The sequence below is a fragment of the Mustela nivalis genome, assembly GCF_964662115.1.
Source record: "Mustela nivalis genome assembly, chromosome: 5".
NCBI classification, from domain to species: domain Eukaryota; kingdom Metazoa; phylum Chordata; class Mammalia; order Carnivora; family Mustelidae; genus Mustela; species Mustela nivalis.
In genome coordinates, this window is record NC_139024.1 from 68,996,939 (window position 1) to 69,017,283 (window position 20,345).

The window sequence follows — 20,345 nt, forward strand, 5'->3', positions numbered from 1 at the left end:
GTGCTCATTTACACATTTCTTGAGGCATGGCCAATGAATTCTCTGCCACTTTTTTCTCAAGTCCCCTTTGTAAGTGCTGTTAGACATGTATTACCAGCAGTATTACAGCACCTGGCAGAGACGCCCTTCTTTAGACCCTCTGGTAGCAGAGAAATTAAACACAGCATTCGGAAAACAGCTGATGGATGTGTGATGGAGTGTGGAGCAGACTGTGAGTAGAAAAACAGGGAAACAACGTCAAAATCAAAGACAATCGCAAGAATGGTGAGGGGACAAGGGTAGGTCAGCAGCCAGTGGGGGTGGAGGAGAAGAAAGGGGGACGGATGCACAGATTCCAACCTTCATTTGCACTGCTGAACTAGAGCTTCCCTTTAGACACAGTGTAATGCTTTCAATTCTTTTTAAAATTTTTGGAACTTGAGGAAATAACCCCAAAAGGCAGTCTATATGACTCCCTATCAACTAACACGAAGAAGCACTGTGCACAAAACACAAGAATTTGCACCCCACAATCCCAGATAAAGAAAAACAGAGAAGAGCAAATTTCTCAATGAGGGGAACCCTGACTTCTGTCAGCACCAAGAAGACTGCTGACACACGAGGAAGGAGGGAAGCAGAAGAGAAGGAAAGCCAGGGTTCCAGGGGAAAACGGGGAGCAGTAGAACGGAAAGTGGTGAAGGGTCAAGAGGGAGAAGGGGAGAGTTACCATCCCTACTTCTGTCCATCCAGCTAGAGATGCTGTCCAAGCAATGACTCAATCAACCAAAACCCTTGGCAATTATAAATCAATCATCCTGACAAATACCCGAAAAGTTTCAGGCTGCCAAAGTAATGTCGATGCTCATTGTTAAAAAAAAAGTAAATAAATAAAATAAAATAAAAATGAACAATCCTGCTGTAAACTCACCTCAGGCTTTGAACTCAGAGTCATCTGAATTGTACACTATCGTTTTCACAAGTAAAGCTGAGAGCACAGCTATTGGCTCTTGTTAATAATCAAATGCTCCAAAGTCTCCCAACATTTATTCCCAAGCACTCCCCGAAGATTTCTTATAAAAACTGCCTTATTTCCCAAGGGAACAGGTATAGGATGTGTGTCAGTTTTTTAAAAAACCTGCCCCTGGCCAGTTTCCTGAAGAACCGGCAGCAGAAAATATAAGCCAGATGTGGACTCTTTGGTATCTGAAGCAGATATCATGAGATTCCAGAGACCGATTAAAATTTATTTAAAGAAAGCCCTGATGTGACAGAAATATGACTTCAAATTTAGTAAGTATGACTATAAACATTTTATGGAAAAAGCATGAAAAACTCAGTATTGGGGGGCCACTAGTGTAAGGCCAGTTCTATTCAGCATACAAATTAAAATGCTAGTCCTGTCTTTAACAAAGCCAAAATGTAAGTGAATACACAGAATCCAGGGAGGAAAAGAATTTCATGCAAGTGTCATCAGTTTGAGTTCTGTTTTCCCAACCATAAGCAGATGCTGAATCTGCCTGGCATCGGCTGAAAAATATGCATGAGGTTTTCACTGGGAAGCAGGGCAGCGTCCCCTGTGTGGAGAGCTGTCTTACAGGTACACCTGAGTCCCCTCTGTGGAGAACAAAGCAGAGGACACGTGAAAATATCTGCAAATGTGTAATATACGTCATTTCAGAGCCGGCTTGACTTCTCTGTGTGTTATTTTCGAGCCCTGCTCTGAAAATATCCCAATTTCAGAGAAGAAAGATGAAGTCTGGTTCATACCACATAGCAAATTGCATGCAGTGATTTAAAGAAAGTCAAAACTAAACTCTGACTCTAGATAGTGGGATAAGAAGGAGCTATAGGATTAGCAATAGACGAAAATCAAAAATAAGTTTTTAGGATTTTGTATTTTTAACATAGCTTATTTATTGAGTTGCTGTACTTTCCCCAGTTAATTATTAACCACATACCTACCAATTCTTTTAAGAAATGCACAGGAAAATCACAGCTCATTCTTCTCTTATCGTTCCCATAAGAAAAAAAAAAAACAAAACCCAAAACTAGCCCTGGAAGACAACCACACAAGCACTTAGGACCTGTACGGTACAATCACACTTACTGATTTTTTCCTCATCTCTTGAGAAAGGAAAGCAGCAAAGCTGGCCCATGGCACTGGTGCTGTCTTTCCTTCCTGGTGCTCTTCTCCCCGGGCACCCCAAATAGAAACTGCAGTTTACACCGCGGTCTGTGAGCACACCCTGCCTATTCCACTCAGAGCACGAAGAGCCAATGCACAGCCAGCAGAGAGAAAGGAGAGGGGAACTCGCAGCGGAGAGCAGAAAGGCTCCACCTCCCAGCCCTCCAGCCAGAGGCAACTGCACTGGGACCAGCGTTCGGGGAGAGAAGTAGCCATATGCTCGCCCAGTTCTCACACAGCTGAGAGCTCCCGGCCCCTGCTCCCTGCCAGGGGCACAGCCCAGGGAACTGTGTGTCTTCAAGAAAGATAATCAGGCACAAACCACAAGGAGTGGTCCTCGCTCCTGCAGACAAATATAGTAATTACACAGAGAAATTCAGAGGAAAAAAAAAAAATCCCTACATTTTCTGCCTGCTACTTAAAGAGGAAGAGCTTTCTTTTACCCCAGGAGATTTGGGGTTCTTTGTAAGGAAGCTGACGTGGCAGAACACTGAAAAAGCAGCTTGAATGAAGTACCACTAATGATCCACGAGCCGCACCAACTGTAGGAATGACAGGGAAAGTGGGGAACAGTCCTGCTGTCAGCACTTTACAGTGTAGCTTTTAGAGTTAAATGTCTGCTTTCTGAAACACTCCTGTGTTCTTCTAGTAAATCAATACTATGAATTTTGAAATCAGAGCATCAAGTATGTCGTTAGCCCAGAAAATTCCCCAAATCTAGAAGCACCACTGAGAAAAAGAGCAGAGATAAAAGCACCTTTCAGAATGAATCCAAGGGTTGGGTAAGCCAATTCAGGAACAGCACAACAACTAATTTTAAAATACAATATTTGAACTTCATGACAGGAGATAAATGACTTTGAGTAACAGCTCCAAATCTGTTCCCTTAGAGAACAGCCTTACTTTATGACGCCACAGGAATGAAAGACAAACACCATCCAAATTCCTGCGGTGCTCCTCTACTTCCTAGCAAGGCACACACACACCAATTAACCAAGAGGTGGAAGGGTGATCGTGAAAACCTTCTGTGGTTCTGGATGCAGGATGCCTGCCTGCATTCCCTCTGAATAAGAAGAGAATGCAGTTTGGAAAAATAAAAGCTGTCCATTTTTTTTATGTTAAACATTATTTTGTGCATTAAAGAAATATTTGTAGTTAACACTCTTCATTGAAAAAAACGAGTAAGTCCTAGCATTCCCTAATCACCAACGTCGATGTTGCCATAAAACCTTTAGAAAAAGAAAGCCAGAGGTTTGAATCCCAGATCTGCCAGGTATTAGCAGTTCTGAAATCATGACCTCTTTGTCAGAGTTTGGGTTAACCTCCTCTGTAAGACCTGAAAATCAGGTTAAGTTCATTATTAAGTTTTTAACTTGTTGTTGCAAAGCAGATAGTGTTTGAGAGGAAGGAAAGAGGCAGAGAACAGATTACTATAGCTGTTTGCACCTCCGTCTTTCAGCACCAGCCAGGAATCTCTCCACCTCCTGTTGCAATCTCCTGCCTCTGGGCTGCCATCTTGAGTTACTGCTTATACATGTGGACTCGGAGCCAAAAGGCTCCTCCCTGACATGCAGCACTCAGGGGACAGTATGCTGTAATGAACCCTACACCAGCTTCACTTTATTAATTAATTCTTACTAGCACTACTTCTAACAACATGCAATTAAGAATATCAGTTACAGTATCTACCTTGGGATATCCTGCAGTCTAAGGGGAAATATATATATATAATATCAGAGATACATATGTGTAATGGCCAAGATTTTTTTTTTTCATAAGCATTAAGAATGAACCAACCATGCCTGTGTGGCTCAGTGGGTTAAGCCTCCGCCTTCCGCTCAGGTCATGATCTCAGGACTCTCTGTTCAGCGGGGAGCCTGCTTTCCCCCTCCCCCTCTGCCTGCCTCACTGCCTCCTTGTGATCTCTCTCTCTCTCTGTGTCAAATAAATAAACAAAACCCTTAAAAAAAAAAAAAAAAGAATGAACCAACCATAATACAAGATTAGGAAAAAAACTGAAAAATTCAAGACAGGAATTTTTAAACTGGCTTTGAATTGTGCAAATGATTAGCATAACATTTAACCTCAAGGAGAGGATGGAATCTGGTTTCCTCTCACTCAGAACTCTCTGTTATGGAAGGCTATAATTTCATACCTTGGGTCACAGCTAGTCTCAGCCCAGGATTTCCAGGAATGGTCTTCACATTGCATATTTTTATGTTTTTTTCAATAAAGATGATTCATTAAATATTCAATTAAATGTAATTTCCCTTCTATAGATTTCTTAAGAGTTTCCATATACCCAAATTTTCAACTCCAAAGAACAGAAACATTCATATGTCTGGATTTTTGTTTGTTTGTTTGAAAAACAAACCATCCATAGGTTGTGAATACTGGTGAGAAAGTGATTATTTTTTCCCCCACCATCACATGCCCCCTTCCTCAAAGTTGAATAGCTACCATACAGAAGGACCTAGAGAGCAGTCCTCATTTACCCAATTGTTCGGAAATACAGAAGTCTGTAACTGACCTGAACAGCACAACATACAAGCCCCTCCTCGCCCTTCCCTATCTCGCAAAAACAATCAAGTAGTAAGCTGAACAAGGATAAATGCTAAGATTTTCTTACTATAAGCCAGGGTCTTGCTAAGTGCTTTGTATTTACTCTCATTTCATCCCTACCACAGTTCTATGAGGTAGGTGGTATTTCTACCCTCTTTTGACTGATGAGAAAAAGTTGCGCTCAGAAAATAAACTAAGTCAAAACCTCTCAGAGAATATGGGCCAAAAATGGGATGTGAACTCACTTTGCCTGGTTGTACAGACCCTGAGCTCCTCAGCCTAGAGTTCTGTATTATTAAACACTATTTGTATGTGATATCGGGTATATACCTTACGAGACACCTTACTACAATATTGAATAATGCACATAAAAACAGCTATTTAACAAAGATCAGTGGTAATATGTTTAAATGTCTCGGTTTCTCATATTTTGCCACCAAATTCCTTTATTCATAGGGTATGAGAAATATAACCCTATGAAGGCAGATCCCTTATAGGAGCTGGAGCCTAGCTCTGCTCCCTGCCAAGCTGTGGGGCAGACTTCCTCTAGGGCACAGAAATGCCAGAATGGCCCCTGAAAGCATTCACCTTCCAGGAAAAATAGCAACTTACATCAGTCGTGAGGAATCCCTGAGAATATTAATGGGATTTGGTTAGAGGATTAACGGACTCTTTTCAGTCATTTAGAGAGATCTACCATAACTAGGTGAAGATTTTTAAAAGAAGTTAACCCATGCGGGGGTCTGGGGGATTCAGTCGTTAAGCATCTGCCTTCAGCTCAGGTCATGATCCCAGGGTCCTGGGATCCAGCTCCACATTGGGCTCCCTGCTCAGCAGGAAGCCTGCTTCTCCCTCTCCCACTCCCCTTGCTTGTGTTCTCTCTCTTGCTATATCTCTGTCAAATAAATAAAATCTTTAGAAAGAAAAAAAAAACTTAACCTGAATGAGAAAACCTGACATGATATCATGTTTATAACTTTAAAGCTATCACCTCTTCATGTTTTCTTTTCTCCCAGGCCTAACTATGAACAAATCATGGTTGGGACAGACACCTGTCTGCTACAGTTGCTTGGACCCTTGTTATAATGGTTAGAATAGGAGGAAGGAAGCTAAACAGTGTGAATGGGTGACTGCTGCCTCCTCTCCATATGCTTTGGTCAGCTCTGAAAATACTGCCCCTGAGGGAAAAAAAGAATTCTTAACTATGACCAAAACTCTATTCTCTGTATCACTGGGTGGCATTATTTTCAATTTGAAAACACATACACTTGGATTTTGGAGCAACCTCACTATATAAAAGTCTGACTCAACGTAAAGAACAAATCCCACTAAACTCTGAATCTGTAGAACTGTCCAGATTACCGCCTCCTCTGAGACCTCCAATTCATTAATAAAAGGAAATCTACATTTGACAACTTACAGAAACACAAGAGAAAGAAATGAAAAAAGCAAATACTCCTTTATTAAAAAGAGTAGAGAGAAAGAAGGCATTAAATCATGAAGTGTAAAGAGATGGAAAAAATCCTTTATCTCTCCAAATTCTAGAACCAAGCCCTTAGGAAATATGCTTTTAAGCACAAGAGACACACTTCAGTTAGATTTCATTATACAGCAGGTGGCATGCTTATGGAAACTGTTATGCTAAGAAATGTCACAGTTTCAGGGAAAATGTATGTAAGATCACGAAATGCTTGACAATTGATGAAAACACAACTCATAAAAATTGGATTGTTTTGGAATATATCCCAATTTTTTATGTTGACATCGGGGAACCAAAGACAATCTATCTGAGCCTAAAGAACATTGGATGCACATACTCAATATTGTATCCTGTCTATGTTCCTGTAAAACCAAATTTCAATTCTCAATAATCAATCCACAAAGTGTCTATCACCCAGACCAAATAAATGCTCCTTTCCTCTCTACCTAATGTTATATCTTTGCAGCCATTTTGTAACCAAAGGGCAAAGTTCTGAAGCTACCTGATTGAATATTGATCTTTGAAAGTTGTTCTTATGAATGTCTGTCTATAAGAAAAAGAGGCTGAGAAAGTCATAACTGAAAAACTTCAATGATTATCTGTAAATCTCACTGGTAAAGGCCTATTTTTAATTACCAGGTAAAAGAATCTTGATCTAACTGTGAAATTTGGGAACCAAGAATATTTTTTTACCATTATTCCTCCATTAGTCATACTTCAACAAAGACTTTTTATTTCTCTTTCCAGTGTTTTGTTTTTCTCTAACACTGAAAGTTAGAGGTATTTGTATTTGAAACTGCCAGATGCTATAGAATTCCAGTATATAATTAAAGGGAAAATGTGTTTTTTAAAACACAAGGAGAAAAACATAATGTACCATATACAGCATATGCACATTTAGGGAAGGGGAGGAAACAAGCAGATAACTAGAGTTACAAAAGGAGTTCTTCTTGACCAATTTGTAATAGTCTCTTCCAAATCTCTGCAGTGCATGTCTACCTAGTGCCAATTTTCAAATGCTTTCTACATGTTTATTATGAGGATCTTTTCCTCATCTTCTTTTTCTTCTTCTTCTTCTTCTTTTTTTTTTTTTTAAGATTTATTTACTTCTTTGGATGGGGGTGGGTGGGGAGCACAAGCAGGAAGGGCAGAGGTTAAGAAAGAGAGAATCTCAAGCAGACTCCCTGCAGAGTGCGCAGCCTGACATGGGCCTTGATCTCATGACTCTGAGATCATGACCTGAGCCAAAACCAAGAGCCTGATGCTCAAATGACCATGCTACCCAGGCTCCGTGGTCAGTTATTTTCTATGTGCATGGCCCAGCCTTCAACAATGTATGTCACTGCGGCCCTTCCCTTAATTGGTAAGAAATAAATTAGGGAGGAGAATTTATTTTCCTGCTCAGAGAACAGACAGCAGTAGAGCTCTTGAGGTAGGAGGCTGGAGGATGGGCTGACGGGTTACATTACTTGCTTGAAGCCCTCCGATTTATATAATACCATTTAGTCAATTCAGTTTGCTTCTGGCCACTATTTATTAAGCACTTAGTATGTGTAAGGATGATAATCACAATGGTTCTAGAGGTGAGGTTCATGAAAACACAACTCATAAAAACTGGAGTACAAGGAGTACTCCCAAGTAAGTACAACCAAAGGAAGTGAGAGAGAAAGCCAGGGCCAGAGCTGTAGCCAGCAGAAATCTATAGGCATGTGCTCATGGGGGCAGGAGGGGCATCACCCTATGGTAAATCCCATTGGACGGTTTTATTAAGGCAAGGCAGGAACAGGAGAACAAAGGCCAACAGCAGTCATCGATTCTAGTTAGCGGCCGTTCATTCTTGCTTTTATACTCTGTCCTTTTCAGGTATTAACAATGAAATCATAAAAACCGACAGGAATTACTTAACTCAAGGACAAGTTATATGATTGGATGTTAAAACCTTTAAAAAAAAAAAAAAAGGCAAAAGCAAAGAATGTACTTAATCTGCTGGCCAGTATTTGTATTATCTAACAGGGCTGCCTTCTTATTCAACTGCTTTTAATCCTTTAATGCCTTAGACTTTCTGAGGGAAAGCATCATCCTTCACAGCAGGAAAAAAATGTATTTCAGAAAAGCTAATAGGACCAAATGAGTAGATTCTGTTTGCAATTTAATAATGTAAACTACAAAAATTTGGTTGTATACTTTCTAATGTACTGGGGGTTTTCACAGTTCCTAATTATTCTTTATCTGGGAAATCCCCAATCTGTATTTAGCTCAAAAATGCTCCATTGTTTGACCTTGGACGAGACAACAGTCACATTTCCTGCTATATAAAGGATTGGAAGACCTCAAAAGAAAGGTGCTTTAATAACTCAGTGCAATACTATGAAAGGTTTTTTTTTTTTTTTTTCCCCTCTAGTAACAGTGAAAGGGATGAGGAAGAATGAAAATAAATCCCCAAAATAACAAAAAGAAAATTCACTTATACTACATGAAAAACAGTGAAATCATGACTGGTTTTGGTAGGACTCAGTATTCGTCCTGATCTACCATGGCCCAGGGTAACATTCATCTGATAGACTGTGTCAGTATTCATTCTGTGTATGGACTCTTTTAACAACATTTGACAATAGTTATTTAAATGCCCATAAAACCAGGGTGCCTGGCTGGCTCAGTCCAGAGAGCAGGTGACTCTCAATCTTGGGGTGGTGAGTTTAAGCCCAATATCGGGAACAGAGATTACTAAAATCAATCACTCAATGAACAAAACTAAACCAAAAAAAAGTTGAAATACACATAAAACCAAATTACTGATGATGTAGAAAACAAAGGCAAAAAAATGTAGATAAAATTAAGTGTCCTTACAGCTTTGCAACCTCCCACTGACAAGTAGTTGAGATGGCAAAGCGACATTCCTCAAGGAACTCACAACTGCCTTAATGTTAATGCTTTGCTAGAGGCAAAAAGCAACCTAACCTTGGCATTAGCCAGACCTCCAGGATCCTTTAAATCCTCTTTAACACATGAAAATCCTTTTGGAAACTTCCTTGATCTCTGCCCCTCCCCACTTAGAAGTATATAATCAATAGCTCCTCACAATCCCAGTGCCACTCTTTCTGCCCACAGGTCCTATCCTGTGCTTTAATAAAACCAGCTTTTTATAAACCCTGTGCTTTAATAAAACCACATCTCGAGATTTCTTTCCTGACCGTTCACTTCCAATCCCCAACATCGCATCACTACGACTATTTTCTGTTAATACGTTTATTTCATAATCCAGATGTGTATCCAATGGGCGGCACTCAGCAGCAAGTAACAAAAAACTCTTGATCCAAATGGTTCAAAAAATAAAGAAATTCATCATTTCCTATAATCAGAGATGGAATGACTTTAGGGTTAGTTAATTCAGTGGCTTAACAAGATCAAGATTCACCTTTCTAGTCTCCCATACAGTGTACATATGTTTGTAGTCACCTACTGTCCCCGTGGTTAAGACGGCCACTAAGTCCTAGCATCACATCACAATCTCCAACTAAAAGAGGATGTTCTCTTCCCTCTGAATCACTAAGTCTCAGCCAAAACACTATTGTCTGAGTTCTCATGTAGATATCCCTTCAGATATCAGAAATGGGTAACATGCCACTTCCTAAACTAATCACCAGCAGGCCCAAAGCCAGGCCCCTATGCCCTGAAGTTCGCCACCTCGTGGGGAATGCAGGGCCCTGCCAACAGAGAATGAGGAGGGCAAGAAAATGGATTCATAACCAGCAAACCACTAGTGTTGCCAGTGGTCAATTAAAATTAGTAAAGTTATCGAAAGGGTCAATAAATAGTTTCGTATAGCAGAAAAGGGAAAAAGCCTTAAAAGTAAATAATTGAGAAGAATGCCATGCCAGTAAAAAACAAACAGAAAAGCAAAAACAATCATCTGTGGATAAACGTACGGCACACTTATATATTGAATGCGTGGTTGGGAGAACCAGTATCAAAACCGTTAACTGCCTTTCTCCCCAACCTTACTATGTAAGATTGACTTCTTAAATAAAAGCTTTTGCTTTGATTGGAGCTGTTAGCAAGGAAAGTATTTTTGGCAGCCATGGCTCCCTGGTAAGAAATATAAAATTTATGATGATCAAAAGCAGTTGCTTTTACTCATAGCCAGAAGCAAGTCAAAATAGTCACCTGGATACCCTCGTCAGTAGAAGATCAAGTAGAACCACAGTGAATAAAATGACAAAATGTAGTTCTGTTAGCTACAGGTATTGTTCTAGGTACTTTATATAAAATGTTTTCAAGTTAAATAAAATAGTCAAGGATCTTTATGGGTTAACGAAAAGAAACAGAGAATTTCAATTTCATAAAGGGAAATGAGTATACTCAGTTTCTTCAGCTCTCCTGGTTCCTGTCTTTACCAGAACAAGTTCCTCAGTAAAAGGAAACTTGCATCGGGAAGTTTTTCCTTTCCTTTCCTTTCTGCCATTGTTGTCCAGATTCCATACACTACAATGAAGTAATAATCAGATGTATCGTATTTGCTGAACCAATGTCCATCACGATTTATCCGAGGCCCTTGATGTCAGATCTCCTTCCTTCCTTTGTAATAGTTTTCCGGGGTAACTGGCTGCAAAACTAGCCTGAAGTCCGGGGTTTCCAGTATCCTTCAATTACTTCATTCAGGGCCGCAGCTTTAACTGTGATCCTAACGCCACTGAATCCCAAATTTCTCTCTCAGAGAGGTCATCTATGTCCCACACCTCCCTCCGGAATGTCACTTGACTGGGCCACAGAGATGTTTCAATATGTCTAAAATCAAACTCATCCCCCTGTCACCAAAATGTTTTCTCTTTTGCCCCTTATGTTGGTGGAGGGCACTACCGTCGACCTAGCTGTCAAACCCCAAATAGGGGAGCCATCCAAGAGCTCTCCCCTGTCTTTCATCATCTGCTGCAAACCTGAAAAGAGACTGATTTCTCCTGCCTACCCAGATCTGCAGTACACCCCTCCTTCTCCACCTCCCCTGCCAGTGCTAACTACGCAACATCTTCAGGACCTGCCTAGCATAGTGCCGCAGTCTCCTCACTCATCTTGCTGATTCAGTCCCCTGTTCTCCCCACCATCGGGCTTTTATACTACTAATAGAGTGGCCTTTCTAAGGCACAAATCTGAGCGTGTCATTTGGAGCTCTAAAATTTTGGAAGGCTCCCATTTCTTACAAGATTAGATCTGAATTAAGATTGCAGGATAGGTAATTCACATGCACTGAATGCATTACTTATACTCCTCTGGGAAGCTCCTCAGCCTGGAAAACACCTCCCTTTCACCTTCCTCCTTCCCACATTCTCATGTTCCACCTTTATCCTTCCCTCTTCAGTGCAGGCTTCCCTGAGTGCAGCCTTCCCTGACAATCCCAGGCTGAATTACAAGCGCACTCAGTTGGTTCCCATTAACTTGCTTACAGTCATTATCACCTTCAATTGTGATTGTTTGCCTGACTTGGCACTGGAATGTAAACTCCGAGAGTAGAGTCCTTGTTGGCCCTCCTTTGATCTTCAATATATAACATAATGCTTGGCGCTTGGTAGGTTCAATAAATATCTGTTCAGTAAATTGCACAAATAAAATACAACAAAATGTGTTTGTGTGCACAGCTAGCAGCTCTTCAAATGCCCCGAGGGAGCTAGCCTGATAGCTCAGGCAATATCGAATCCCAAGTTCACTCCACCAATAGTGCAACAGCCAAGAGCCGTTTACTCACCACAGTCATACTCCCCTCCCTTCCAATTCCTGTTTTAAGAGTAAATAGAGAACAAAAGAATATAGCGGAACTAGATTTTTAGACCGAGCTGGACAATGAGAACGTTATTGTCTTCCTATTAGTCAGATGTGATGATAATTAAAGTTTAGCTCCGGCAAAAACTAAAGTACAACAATTTAACATAAAATAGAGAAGTTGGGAATGATAACGATGGAAGAAATTTTCATGAGCTCGTTCAGACCTCCAGCTTAGATGACTCACAAATGATACTCTCTCTTGCACCTTAAAAGATGGGTCAGTAAAGACATTTAACAAATCTCTTAACACCCTGCCCCAGTGTTTAACAATCAATCTTTTAGAGTCCAAAGTTTCTCTAATTCCTAAAATAGTATATTCCCAGTAAGGATTAAAAAGAAAATCACCTTTTTTCCTTATACTAACCCTTCCTTCAGTCACTCTTTAGCCCTCTTTGTCCTAGGCTTAAGAATCCTATACACATTAGGGTGCCTGGGTAGAACAGCTGGTTTAGTCACTGACTCTTGGTTTCCATTCAGGTCGTGATCTCGGGGTCATGAGATTGAGCCCCACACCGGGCTCTGTGCTCAGCGTGGAGTCTGAGTAAGACTCTCCTTCCCTGCCCCCTGCTTGCTTGCTCTCTCTCTTCCTCTCTCTAAAATAAATAAAATCTAAAAAAATAATAATAATAATTCTACACACACTTTGTAATAAACACAGCAATAATAACGGATACTAGTGAGTGAATGCTGAGTATCGAGTGAGGCACCATGCTAACTAAGTGCTTTTCGTGCATTATCTCATTCAGCCCTCATGATTTAACCATCATTATTAACCCCATCTCACAGATGGGTTTGGGGTCCTGAAGTAATGTGTGCAAGGAAACCAAGCTGGGAAGTGGCAGTGACCATTACAACAAGGTCTGTCTCACTTGAGGAACTTCTGGGTCACTGCGCCTTTCCCTCTATAGCACGTGCACTGTCTCTCCACTGTTCTGCATCTTAATTCCTTAGTGCCTCACTGAAATGGAGATGAACTTCATGAGTTTTTACATATTTGTCTCTTGTGATTTCATCACATCATCAAATTCTGTTCTTTCTAAATAACATTACATTAAAGAGCAGAGACTGCCAACTTTGTTGTGTTTTTCCTAAACCCAGGAAAAAATAAAATTAAAGTTTCTATTTTTGTAGTTACATATATAAATTACATATAAATATATATGCAATGTAAAATATTACATAAATACATAAATCAAAAGCACATGATATACATCCATGCACTTTTATTTTTTAAGTGCACCAATATTAATCACAGGCCATTAAACGAAAGCAGTAAGAGTAACACAAGTCTATAATTACCTGAAGTGGGTGTTCCGATGTTAGAAACTCAAGAACACCATTGCTATAAGTATTCTGATATGACTAGCACAGCTATTAATATGAGTTACTAACATTTTTATAAGATTATTATGTTAGGCACTGTGCTAAACACCTTTAGAGTATTAACTAATGTGGTGAAAAGTTTATTCAGAGTCAATTAGGTAATGTGATGGGTTAGTTAGCCATGACTTTTGGCAACTAGAAGGGCCTCCTAACACTAGTTTTATTGTACATCTTAATGCCTTTGTTTGACCACAAGATTGGATTTGTACTCCAATAATATCATTCATGTAGTGTTTTTTTTTTCTTAGAAATTCAATATTTACTTTCATATTTCCTTTAAGAGATTTTATTTACTTATTTGACACACAGAAAGAAAGCACACACAAGCAGGGGAAAAGCCAGGCAGAGGAAGAAGCAGGCCCCCTGATGAGCAAGGAGCCCGCTGGGGGACTCGATTCTAAGACTCTGGGATCATGGCCTGAGCTGAAGGCAGAGGCTTTAACCGACTGAGCCACCCAGGCATCCTTAAATTCATATTTCCTAAAATACACCAAAGGCTCTACAAATAAATCATAAAATAACATAAATTACTATTGTATCATGCTAGCACTGATGCTTAATTTGTCAGATCGTTAAATTTACCACAGAGCACTGCTCCTTTAGTATGTAAAGTTCTTACAGCATCTAATATAAATCATAAGGTTTGAAATCAGGCCAACAGATGGCTGCATTTTCAAAATAGCCTGAGCCACAGCTTCTACTTTGTGTTAGCATCAAGATTAATAGCTGATATACCAGTTAAAATACAGTAAGCCATCACTAAGATTAATTTCCTAGTTACTTAATTCTGAGACTTCCTAACTCAGGCAAATATAAAGAAATGAGCTGAGAGTTCCAATTATCAGATGCTTTTTATTTTCACTAAGGGCATATAGTAATGAAATCTCAAACACTTTCTTTTAAAAGACATGTTTCACCAAAGAAACATTTAAGGGGAGGACAATTAGATTACAAAAAGGAACAACATGGGCATCTGAGTAATTTTAACACATCAAAGGTTCTACTTTTTCAAGAGCTTTCTGCTTTCTAGGCAGGATGACACAGTCCCAGTTAAAACTGGACAGTCTTGGCTTTCTTCTTCTTTTTTTTTTTAATCCTAGCCTAAATACACTCACAAGGGTACATTTAAATGATAAACTATATGGTCACTCAATTTCTGTGGCAGGAAGTAAATAATAATACTCTGTACTCAGCAATTATTAATTTCCTTGATAATTCTGAACAGAGGAAATTTCCAACTGTTAAAGTTTTCAAGTGAAAAAAAATGTACAGTTTTCTCAGATGATAAACTGTCTTCAGTTCTCCTTCCCCTAACATGCTCAAAATAGATTCATCTTAATTGGCCTAAGTAGAGATGAAACTTTCTTAATCATCTTCCCTGTCAGTCTGAGCAAAAGAAAACAAGACAAACTCTTTGGTCCTGCCCACTACAAAAGAGACCTTTTATATTATAGAATATCAATTTCACATAATAATGACTTTTAAATGAGTCATTCATATACACTACTGTCAGTCTGGGGTATTTTTGTACTTCTTACCTTTTTACCACAGAAAGCTCAAATGGAAATTAAAGAGGAATGGAAAAAAAACTAGATAACTGTGCAGCTACCAAAATTAATTTGTTCGAAGAAAAGGCTGGAAATGCTGATCAAAATTAAGTTTGGAGAGGGGCGCCTGGGAAACTTAGTCCATTAAACATCCAACTCTTGATTCCAGCTCAAGTTATGATCTCAGTGTCACCAGATCGAGCCCCGTGTCGTGCTCCGTCTGCACCAAGTGTGGAGCCTGCTCAAGATTCTCTCTCTTTCTCTCTCCTTCTGTCTCTACCCCCAACACTGTTGTTCATGCTTGCATACACACGTCCGCACTTGCACGCTTGTGCTCGCGCGCTCTCTCTCTCTCTCTATATATATATATGTTTATACATATATACATAAATTAAGCTTGGAGAGTTGTCTAAGGATTAAATCTTTTCATGGTTTTCTTGGACCATGAACTGAAGCAGTAAATTGTATACATTTTGGCTTCAGGACCACTTTCCACTCTTAAAAATTTCTAATAATCTCCCCATCTTCCTTCCCACTCAAAGAGCTTTAGTTTATGTGGGCTACTGTTTATCAGTATTTACTATGTTCAAAATTAAAACAGAATTTTCTGAAAATTTACTAATTCAATTCAAACATCACAAACCGATTATGATAAGAAATAAAATATTACCATTAAGAACATTTTTATGAGAGACAACTATATTTTAAGTAAAAGTTTTTACAGTGAGAAGAATGGAATTAATTTACTCTTTTTGCAATTTCCTTTAATGTCTGGCATAATCAAAGACAGTTTTTTGTTTTTTGTTTTGTTTTTTTTTAAAGATTTTATTTATTTATTTGACAGAGAGAGCTCACAAGTAGGCAGAGAGGCAGTCAGAGAGGCAGGCAGAGAGAGAGGAGGAAGCAGGCTCCTCGCTGAGCAGAGAGCCTGATGCAGGGCTCAATCCCAGAACCCTGAGATCATGACCTGAGCCGAAGGCAGAGGCTTAACCCACTGAGCCACCCAGGTGCCCCATCAAAGACAGTTTTATCCTCTTGTCTGATTCTGCATTCAATCTGTTGTAATATATGGTTTCATTTCCAGCCTAAGGAAAATCTAGCCACACATAGATACAAATTTTTTTTTTAGACACAAATCTTTAAAAGGAGGGGAGAATAATAGCCTTTTCAGATAATCATGGATATTATACCAAAACACAAGTTGTATTTTCTTAAAGTTTAGTTGCAATGCAATATGAAATCTTAAATTTTTGGACTTTTCTTACTCTTTACACTTGAATCTTCTGGTATCTTGAACTTTCAGTAGATCTTTTATCTATTCATGTCTTGTAACACATACTGGTCATTTAAAAAATACAGAGTTATGGAACTTTTCCATATTTTAACACACTTCTTAACACAACATAAAAAAACAAAACAAAACAAAAGTAAAACACATTAGGGATGCCTGAGTGGCTCAGTCAGTTGAGTGTCTGACTCTTAATCTTGGCTCAGGTCTTGATCCCAGGGTTGTGAGTTCAAGCCCTATATTGTACTCCATGCTGGGCATGGAGCCTACTTAAAAACAAATACAAAACCACATTGGGCCAATCATTAATATCACCCATAGATTGACAAGGGGCCCTAGTAAACTTCTAGGGGTGATGGAAATGGTCAGGATATTGATGGTGATAATGGTTTCACAGTTGTACCTTTATGTTAAAAACTCATCAAAATATATACTTTAAATATGTACAGTGTTGTATATAATTTGTACCTCAGTAAAATAAAAGTAGTATGACAAAAGAAAAGAAACTAGGAAAATGGAGTTCATTATTCTACTCTGTGCTATTTTGGCTATGAAATTTTCCATAATAAAAAGTGGGGAAAAGTCTCAAAGCTTAAAAAAAAAAAAAAAAAAAAACTGTCAAACTCATGGTAACAAATTAGAGCTTTCCAAAATTCTTATTTTTCCCGAAAGCTTGAATTTTATCATTAGTAGTAAATAATGTCAGATGCCCCTGATGTGACAAGTGTATTTTAAAGAAAATGCCAGCCCAATACCCAAATGTGAAAATGATAACTTGTGAGTCATTTTTCAAGGAAAAAAAAAATGCTGTTCCTGAAAAGAATGTGGTTACTTTAGCTTGTAACTTAAACAATGACACTAGTGCTTTTCCTCCTCCTTCTATATGCAAAAGTACTCATGCACACTTCTCATTTTCATTAACAAAATACTAAAAAAGACACATATAGAGACAAATCAAATATAAATAATAGATTTTACTACTCAGCAAGAACATTTTTACATGAAATTGGCTTTTTTTTTTTTTAATTGCAACTGCCTTGACATTCTGGCCAAACACACCATTGCTTTTGCACTGTTAGTATAAATGTTAACTCAGTGGAAAAGGCAAATGTCTTAGCATTATCATAAAAATAGTTTGCCCCTGCGGTGCCTGGGTGGCTCAGTGGGTTAAAGCCTCTGCCTTCAGCTCAGGTCATGATCTCAGGGTCCTGGGATCGAGCCCCACATCGGCCTTCTGCTCAGTGGGGAGCCTGCTTCCTCCCCTCTCTCTGCCTGCCTCTCTGCCTACTTGTGATCTGTCTGTCAAATAAATAAATAAAATCTTTAAAAAAAAAAAAAGTTTGCCCTCACAGATTTTAAGTATCCTTGGGACCACCAGGGATCCATGGACCAAACTTTGTGAACTAGTACATTTTAAAGGATTTAAAATCCAGGGGCACCTGCATGGCTCAGTTGGTTAGGCATCTAACTCTTGCATTCAGCTCAGGTCATGATCCTCAGGGGCAGGAGACTGAGCCCCTTGTCAGGCTCCGTCTGCGTGAGATTCTCTCTTTCCCTCTGACCCTCCTCCAACTCCCTCCCCATCTCTCTTTCTTTAATAAATAAATCTTAAAAAAAAAAGAAAAGAACATAAAACCCAACAAAGCCTGTAAATTATTAGGACATTAAATCATTCTTAGATAAGCACAGTGAAACACATTTTTCTATAGCCAAAAGTTTACATGAGAAAAATAAACATTCAAGCACATATCTATTGCCAATACCCCTTCCCACGAAGTGGGCCTTCAAGAGAAAATACGTCATACAAGCAAAACAAATATTTTCAAATGAAACACCTTAAAAATTTGTAATTTATCATTGATCTAAAGTTTCATATTTAAGAATTCTAGAAATTGGAAGGGGAGGTGAACCATGAGAGACTATGGACTCTGAAAAACAATCTGAGGGTTTTGAAGGGGTGGGGCGTGGGAGGTCGGGGTACCAAGTGGTGGGTATTATAGAGGGCACGGATTGCATGGAGCACTGGGTGTGGTGCAAAAATAATGAATACTGTTATGCTGAAAATAAAAAATAAATTAAAAAAAAGAATTCTAGAAAGCTTTAAGGTTTTTGTTCTAGTTATAGCTTTCACCCAAGGAAGAAAAATTGTTGATTTCCTTCTTCCTCTACCCCCCTTCTTGCTGAACAACCAATGGGTCAATCACATTGACAATATTATCTTCCATAGAGAAGATCCTCATGCCTACATACTAAAGTAGGCAAAATCCAGATAGCACATTGGGAGCTCTATCACAGCTTCTAAGGGGAAAGGAGCACTGAAGATTAAGACAACAAAGTCAGAGATGAGGGTCTCCCCAAATGTACCCCCCAAAATCTTTTCCTCCCACCACATAGAAACAACTACTAGAAATCCCTCTGTGGACCAAGTCAAACCTTTTAAGACTGAAAGGATTGTCTAAGCTATCCAGGTCTCTAAAGGGTGATTCTCAAAAAAGGTGCATTTGGATAGAATTAATTAATTGACTCATGCCACTTAGAATTCTCATAGTGTTTCAGTCTGAGTCTGGTATCTCTCTGTTCTGACCTATTGGGCATTGGATATAGACTGAATTGATTACAGTCACGTCAACTCTAATTTACCTATGACACTTTTCCTCTTCTATAACTCTATCTGTGCACACCTGTATGCTTCTCTTTGAGCCAAGGTTAGCCCAGCCCTATCCCCTTCATTGCCTTTGTGTTACAGCCTAAAACTAATTCAATGTCTTAACTTCAGGATCCAATTCTGTGTTATTTTTTTTAAATCATTTCTCTCTCTTTTTTTAAAGATTTTATTTGTTTATTTGACAGATAGAAATAACAAGTAGGCAGAGAGGCAGGCAGAGAGAGAGGAGGAAGCAGGCTCCCCGCAGAGCAGAGAGCCTGATGTAGGGATCGATCCCAGACCCTGGGATCACGACCTGAGCTGAAGGCAGAGGCTTTAACCCACTGAGCCACCCAGGTGTCCCCCAATTCTGTGTTATTACGTGAAGTGTTAAACCTCACCTCCTTTTATCCCACATATATCTACTCGGTCTTTTTTGTTACATACACACCACCTCAGTATGTTTGACTGTGTACATCTCCTTTCCTACTCCTTCATGTACTTCTCATATACAGACCTAGCAAGCTCCCTGCTATCCCTTCCTCAGCTAACTAGACTATAGGTTCAGTCATTAAAGTCTTTGTAGTGTGCCTCCTGTCACTAATATTGCCTGCAGCCTGCTTCTCTCCCACATAAATCCTATCTGCTGCCCCTGGAAGATCATCTTATCCCTGCTCTCCATCTGCCTACTCAGTCTCATCCTATTCTTCCAAGCTCTGTTTCTCCTCACCTCAACATTCTCCTAGAAGGTAAAATCATAAGCTTCTTCCCCTGCATCCTAACAAAGCCCACTACTGTTATGGGCAAACTCCTACTGTTATGGGCAAACTCCAGTTCATCTATTCCTCCTTTCTCTCCATTTCTCATTGCCCAATGACCATCACTCTTAAGGACTATGTCTTATACTACTCTGTATCTCATGATGCCAGAGAGGTGCACATACATTGTACATACTTAATAACATTCATTAAATTAATGATGAATAATTATTATTAAATCAAAAGATAGTTGAGGTTCCTAGAAAATTATGGTTTCCACCTCTACTTGCAAAAATTATAAAGAAATATTCTGGCCTACAAAAACAAAAAAATAAAATACCTCTAGACCTTTCCAAATTTTCCATTGCCTCCTTTAAGATATGTCTGAGGGCACAAAGTAAACTAGTCTTCTCAAGCATTAAATTGCTCATCAATCTTACAAAGGGTGTCATTTAGTCAATTACCTTCCCTAAGGAAAAATAAATGGAATATAGCTGCCTGAGAAAAATTAATTCACTCAACTCCAGTAAGTAGCTCACTAAGAACAGCTTCTACCACTCCAGGATATCTAAGCCATATTTCATTCCTAGTTTCAACTTTTTCTTCTTTTTTGGATTTGAATTTTGGCTGATTATTGCAGTTTGGTTGATAAGGAGTAGCAGCCTAATATTAACTAGGTATAGTATCACCTGAAGTTTGGACTAT

At 39.2% G+C, this 20,345-nt stretch overlaps 1 protein-coding gene across 7 annotated transcripts in view; it reads right to left on the reverse strand.

Moving 5' to 3' along the window:
• The window catches only part of AKAP7 (A-kinase anchoring protein 7), a 147,776-nt gene that overhangs the window by 36,707 nt on the left and 90,724 nt on the right, over positions 1-20,345 (reverse strand). For 2 of the 7 annotated variants that reach the window (XR_014311862.1, XM_082730941.1), the window contains exon 1: positions 2,087-2,464. The exons of 4 other annotated variants lie outside the window; for them this stretch is intronic. Coding sequence is in view for 2 of the 3 variants with exons in the window: in XM_082730941.1 (XP_082587067.1) it covers positions 2,087-2,135 (49 nt within the window). In the remaining variant the exon portion in view is untranslated. Of the gene's footprint in view, positions 1-2,086; positions 2,470-20,345 lie in introns of those variants that run through there. One more of the 7 variants, XM_082730940.1, reaches the window with a different exon arrangement.